This window comes from Glossina fuscipes, unplaced genomic scaffold (assembly GCF_014805625.2).
Source record: "Glossina fuscipes isolate IAEA_lab_2018 unplaced genomic scaffold, Yale_Gfus_2 150, whole genome shotgun sequence".
Classification (NCBI taxonomy): domain Eukaryota; kingdom Metazoa; phylum Arthropoda; class Insecta; order Diptera; family Glossinidae; genus Glossina; species Glossina fuscipes.
Window position 1 is genome coordinate 929,651 of NW_023998493.1, and position 6,292 is coordinate 935,942.

Genomic DNA, 6,292 nt, shown 5'->3' on the forward strand with positions numbered 1-6,292 from the left:
TTTGATGTAACTCTCGCTCGGTAGTGGGACTGTTCGTGTGCTGTTGCTGTTTGCTGCACGACAGCCAAATCTTGAAGATTTTGTAATTGTTTTATTCATATATTGTTGGAAATCATATCGTTTTGCGTTTGGGAAGTCTGCTGAATTCGTTGCTGTTGTTGTTGACCAAATGTATATGTAAGTACCGCATTAATGGCTTCACGATCGCATTGGCTCAGACGAGGATTGGTTAGATGTACTAATAAGCCATGTTTAGAACTTTCACCTAAATTAAAAACATTTATTTGTTTATTCCAGTTTGAATGTACGGATGTAATTTTACAATTTGGGAAAATATAAGAAATCGTTTACTGAATTAGCTTTTTGAATGCGATTTTCTTTAAACTCGTCGTTATTGATATCACCACCTTCACCAGAATTTTCTTGTTTATCGTTATTCTTTTCCGACAATAAAGTTTCTCGACCGTGGCCATCGTCCGAAAACGCACAGTTCAATTGTATCCAAACCACAGTTGGGACACAACTGAACCTTCGGGTTCAACCTGATCCAAATAAGTTATCCGCGGCGTTTTCATATGTCCTGCCACCTCGCAAATGGCATTGTAAAAGCGTCTCATAAAGCATTTATCGGCAATAAATTTTCATCGGCACGATAGAAGAAAAAACGTAAACTGTCTTTATTGCACCACTTGCGGTGTGGACGTATTTAACATCCAGTAGGGCTTAAAATTGTCCCACCTTTTATTATACCGAACAATCCAGAATCGTTTTTTCAATCGATCTAAGCTTCTCTGCCCATTTCTCCGCCTGTCGGTATAGATTGCAATTTTTGAGATATTTTGATGAAGTTTGATACACTAACATGCTTTGCCACAGGAAGAACGCTGTTGAAAATGGCTTGGATCGGTCCACTTTTCCGATCACTCCCCAGTGGTTATAGCAGAAATAATTTATTATATATATGTCAATAATCATTATTATTTTATCAATATCAAAATTTATCGACAAAACTCGCTCTCCAATAGTATTTGGACATTCTAAATTGGTATGAAAAATTTCATTCAGCTATGGCATTTTTTTCAACCCGCTCCAATGTAACTGTTCGTACGAAAACTGGATCATTATGTAATGAAAAGATATAATTTTCAATATTTCGTGGTGAAAAATGGTTTATAAAAGTCGATTGACATAGAAATCAACTTTGCCAAATTCTAACCATGTAGGTCCACTGTTCGCATATCACCGCATATAAAGATTCTCAAGAAATCTAAATTCTTATATGTCAAAGAGGCCTTGCATCAAATTCCATATAAGATATCTCATGAAGAGTACCCCCTTACGAAAAAATTAAACTATATTTTAAACTATCAATATGTTTAACTTTTAATACATTATGATGAAATTATTGCATAGCAACATTTTAGTGAAAACGGTGCTGAATTCGGATCGTATAGATCTATTTTGTAAACCGTACAATATATATAGAGATTATCATGAAAAGTAAGCCCTTATATGGAGAGAAAGCTTAATCGCTAGATTTTATGATGTAAACTGAAAACTTGCTAATGTGGACTTTCATGAAAGCATGGCTTTCCCTGAAAGTTGTGTATAATTTTGCTGTATACTACAACGAGTGTGTAAGTGTTTTAGAGAAAGCTGTGTAGGGTATCTTATTATTGGCACCGCCGAACTATAATTTCCGTAGTTGTTTTTGTACAGTTATTGCGAAAACAATGGAAGCAATCACTAAATGTAATTTTTTACAACAAATGAAGATAAAGCCCTCACACATATAAGTAAAGATATACGTAAAAGAAACCTGTAATCGTTTTAACACGAACTTTCAATACCTAACACATTAGGAGGTAATGCTTCTTTCTGGTTACTCGTTTTATAGTCTTAAATCCGGCATCGAAAGACCCCACATAGGGTGATAATAAAGAAATACATTGATAAGTCTTTCGTCAATAGATTCGAGAAAGTGAGAAGATAATTACGATTTTTACAATCACCCGATTTACTTTCAAAAGTGCCTCATCCGAAATAGTTGCCTGCCACAGTTCACATTTCTTTGCCTTAAAGTCGTTACAAACATTTCATTAAGTGGACATTATTATTATTTTAAATTATATAAAAATTAAAATTTTAATTAATGATGAGTGTAACAAAGTATGTCATTAATGAAACTAATACTTTGTTCTACATTACACTAATTGTGCAGCACCTAGAAGTGCTTGAGATAGACCTACTTCTTATTATACCGATCGATTTGGAATCACTTTTTGGTTTGATTTAAACGTGGCTTTTCGTCTATTCATATTTTTACTTGTATTTAATCTGCAAGCTTCAAATTGTTAAACATTTTGAGGAAATTTGTATGCTGATATTTACTGGTAAATGCAATTGGTCACTTATAACGAAAACTGAAGTTCATATGATAAAAGTTCATATGATAATTTTCAATGCTTCAATTATATCATACCAGTAATTTAACATAAAAAAATTAACTGCAGTAAATTTGGACCTTCTCGGCTTATTTCTAGGATCCTATCCTCAACTACTTTCACGAAAATCGATCCTTTGTAGAGTTGAGTCTTTGTAGAGTAAACTCTAAGATTTACCACGTTGTGATAAGAATGGACCCATAATGTTACCGTAATTTCATATAAAAACGAACTTTGAATAATATTACGATTTGGGCCCGTTTCCCCATAAATATGCAGATGAAGAATATGTCTTTGTATAGAAGCAACATATAATTTTTGTGTTCTATAAAAAAATAAAAATTGTGTTAAATAATGTGGTGTCGGATATTTAAAGGTCGGCTATCATCTGGATGGAGATTAATTCCACTTTGTAGCGTAGTGTTAAGCAATTCTAAGAAATCACTCACAAATATGCTTCTCACAATCAAACGAAGCGCGGTCTATGAACGAGCATCCGTCCTCATACGTTTGACTAAAGCGACGGCTCTTATCGCATTTTGATCATCCGTAACCGTAATACTGCAATCATTTTCCAAAATGTGATTAATAATACGAAGCATATCCTCTTCAACGCCCGGATGAATTTTAACAATTAACAATTCAAATAGTCTATGATAAAAGTTTACGGTTTTAGAACATCATAAGGTAAAACGACAATCCTAATGGCGTATGCATATGACATGTTCCCATTGCAATTGCATTTTTCCATAGACTATTTTTCTGATAGCCTATGAATTCCGTGTCAAACGAGCAAATCATCTTTTGAGACTATGTATGCATGAGAGAATTTCTTTTTTTCGTCCAGTTCATATGTCCATATATAGAAAGATGTAAGGAGCAAAGCAGCACACAGTTCAGTTCAATTCAATTCAGTGTTTTTAACGCTTTTGGGATGTGTGGTTAAGTCTTATCGCATTCGCTCTTAGTTCCATCCGTTGATACTGAAAAATATCGAAAAAAATATTACAGGCTTTAAATATACAACTGATTTTAAAGATAGATTAATAAACAATGCAGCCAAACCGCTAAAACATCAATTGATTTCACTATATATTTAAATATTGTCAATTCCAATTTGGGACTTCAAAGATTATATTGGAAAAATAGTTAATTTTCACTACTTTTTCAACGTTTTTCCCAAAAACATTTGACAGGCAGCAAAAAAATAAAACCAAATATATAATTGGTATAACAAGGAAAAGGTGCAGGTAAAGATAGGAATTGCAAGAGAAACTTTGTAGACAAATCAACGATAGGTACGACGAGATATACTTATGATCAAAGAAGTTAATACTAACCTGAATGTTCGATACGTTGTCCCCCTTTCTTGGTTGCTTTCAAATCGTGTTGTAAGCTGTTAAGAGGGCTTCCAGAAAACAACGGTTTCTAATTTTATTTCCAACTGCACAGTCGTTTGATGCAGGTCTGTTGATTCCTCGAAATCCACTCCTGGCCTCCTTTTGTGTGATATCATTTGTCGCTACAGATGACTGAGGCTTTTTCTCACATCTTTATCTTTAGCTAAGTTCATGCCGAGAGGCAATCTAAAACTATCTTCGAACGTGTCTTACAATTCTCATATTTAACACAGCAAATTTTTAAAAACACTGTAGCACAATAACTTAAGAATAACTTCACATGGATATGACTTTTTTCATCAAAAGGATTTTTTCCTCTTGTTTCTTAGAAAATAATATTTTTTTTGTGCAGACTTTTCGAGCAGATCAAAACTTACAAATGGAGATCGCGAAAATGAACAATAGCAATATATATTGCCGTTAAATAACGCTTTTTGTTTTTGTTTCTTTTCATTAGTGTTGTTAAACTACAAATACGTTATAGCGTTTTTTGTATTAAATTTTTACGATCTTAGAAGTGACAACGCATTTGCAATAGAACAAATTAACTTTTTTATATTGAAAACGGCGTTTGTAGATTTTTCAACAAAAAGAAAAATTTGTAAAATCTTGGCTTAATTGCTCGGGGATTCTATTCAGGGAGCTTTAACGTTTTGCCCACAACTCCCGACGGTTTTATCTTCAATTTAGTAAAACAGAGTATGTGATTCTTGGCTACAACCAAACCGGCAAGCTCGGAAGAATGAAAACTGATTAAGGATTTGCTGTGATTTGATAAACGACCTTTGGCTTAAAATGGACAAAACACAATCGAGGAAGTGTCTTGTATATACTAGATAAGTATAAAATGGAAAAAGTAACAGTAACAGCCATCTTAGGCAAGGATTAAGCTGTGGTGGAGAAAAGGGATTGTCACTATGTATCGGACGCAGGCGTTACGTCAAGTAATAACAATATCTTTCAATGGTAAACAGACAACTTAGGAGGACAATGTCAAGTTTGTCATCACTACACAACTTTCATGGCGAACGCTTTGCAATCTTATTGGTATTTGCGGAGCCGAAAATAGTTAGTCTATAAGATTTAGCATGTAGTTTTAATTATTAATATTTTGAAATTTAAATTAAATAATGTCAGAAATGTAAAATTATTAAATAAATGAATTAAAATTTTAAAAAATGATCGTTGTTTCATCTATATTTAAATGGTCAATGGCGAGTTGGAAATGTTGACCAAAAGTTGTGAACCTAATTGGTATAAGTCGACCAAATGTTTCATCATATATAAATAATATTTTTTATAAACTAACTTAGAATTATTTTACAATGAACGAATATATAAATCGATGCACTTGCATTTTTGCATTTGTTTAGTCCAGAAATATGAACAGCTTGAAGTGTGTCACAAAAATGCAACATAAGCGAATTAATGTAAATAACGACGACATACTTCGAGTTCTGGATTAGGTAACTTACGGTATTGTTGTCTAAGGTCGATTCTATCCGAAAAAGTAAGCCAGGAGATGCAAGAGCAAGTGTCCGCGAAAAAAGTAAAAAGCATATTAAAAGAACTCAGGAAGCGTCTGGAACGATTGGACAAAGGATTGTCCACCTCAATGAAAACTAACGCTTATCTGTGATATGCGCAAGAACTTCAATATTGGCCGGCCATCGAGGTATTGCAGGACGACGAGATAATGCAGAAAAAACGGCTTCTCGAAGCGAGCCCTGAAGCCGTAGGCATCGACCTGGCTGACGCCGCCCCGTTAAAAACAATGGAAAAAACGAACGACTTCGCACCAGTTGATTTCGGGTCGTTCCAAGAGGTAGTTATGGGATCAATCCAGGAGGATAACGACGGGTCAGTTCTGCGGCGACCGCGCATACGCAGAAAAAACAGCGGCGCGGCGCGAGCCCTGAAGCCGTAGGCATCGACCTGGCTGATGCCGCCCCGTTAAAAACAACGGAAAAAACGAACGACTGCGCACCAGCTGATCTTGATGCTAAAAGGAATAAATTGGAAGGAGACCGAGGATGTAAACATATCGACAATTTAAGAAATCAGAGTCAGCTTCTCCGTGCGTCAGAGTGCTCCGCACGTCAGCTCCTCCGCACGTCAAAGTCGTCCGCACATAAGCTTCTCCGTGCGTCAAAGAACTCCGCACGTCGGCTTTTCCGTATATAAGCTTCTTCGTGCGTCAGAGTCCTCCGCATATAAGCTTCTCCGTGCATCAGAGACCTCCGCACATCAGCTTCTCCGCACGTCTGAATCCTCCGCACATAAGCTTCTCCATGCGTCAGAGTCCTCCACACATCAGCTCATCCAAATAACATACATCGTCGAATATCCTAATTGGGACGTTAAACGCAATAAATTTCTGATACAATTATATAATTTAATGCAATGCCCATTACAAAAATTTACTAATGCACATTAACGATATATCAG

General features: G+C 35.4%; 1 protein-coding gene across 1 annotated transcript; it reads right to left on the reverse strand.

Moving 5' to 3' along the window:
• On the reverse strand, nt 1-3,060 carry LOC119641438. Its single transcript, XM_038040128.1, has 2 exons — nt 2,930-3,060; nt 1-641 (listed from the first exon to the last, which is right to left on the reverse strand). Exons 1-2 carry the CDS (start codon nt 3,044-3,046, stop codon nt 492-494), a joined length of 267 nt encoding a protein of 88 aa, XP_037896056.1. The 5' UTR covers nt 3,047-3,060; the 3' UTR covers nt 1-491.
• Between the last annotated feature and the right edge of the window lie 3,232 nt (nt 3,061-6,292).

Excerpts from the sequence above, each read along its gene's own strand:
- LOC119641438 (XM_038040128.1), bottom strand. The coding sequence starts at position 3,046 with ATGCTTCGTATTATTAATCACATTTTGGAAAATGATTGCAGTATTACG. Across the intron at positions 642-2,929 it reads TGAGGACGGATGCTCGTTCA|AAATTTATTGCCGATAAATG; the intron begins TAGACCGCGCTT and ends TCGTGCCGATGA.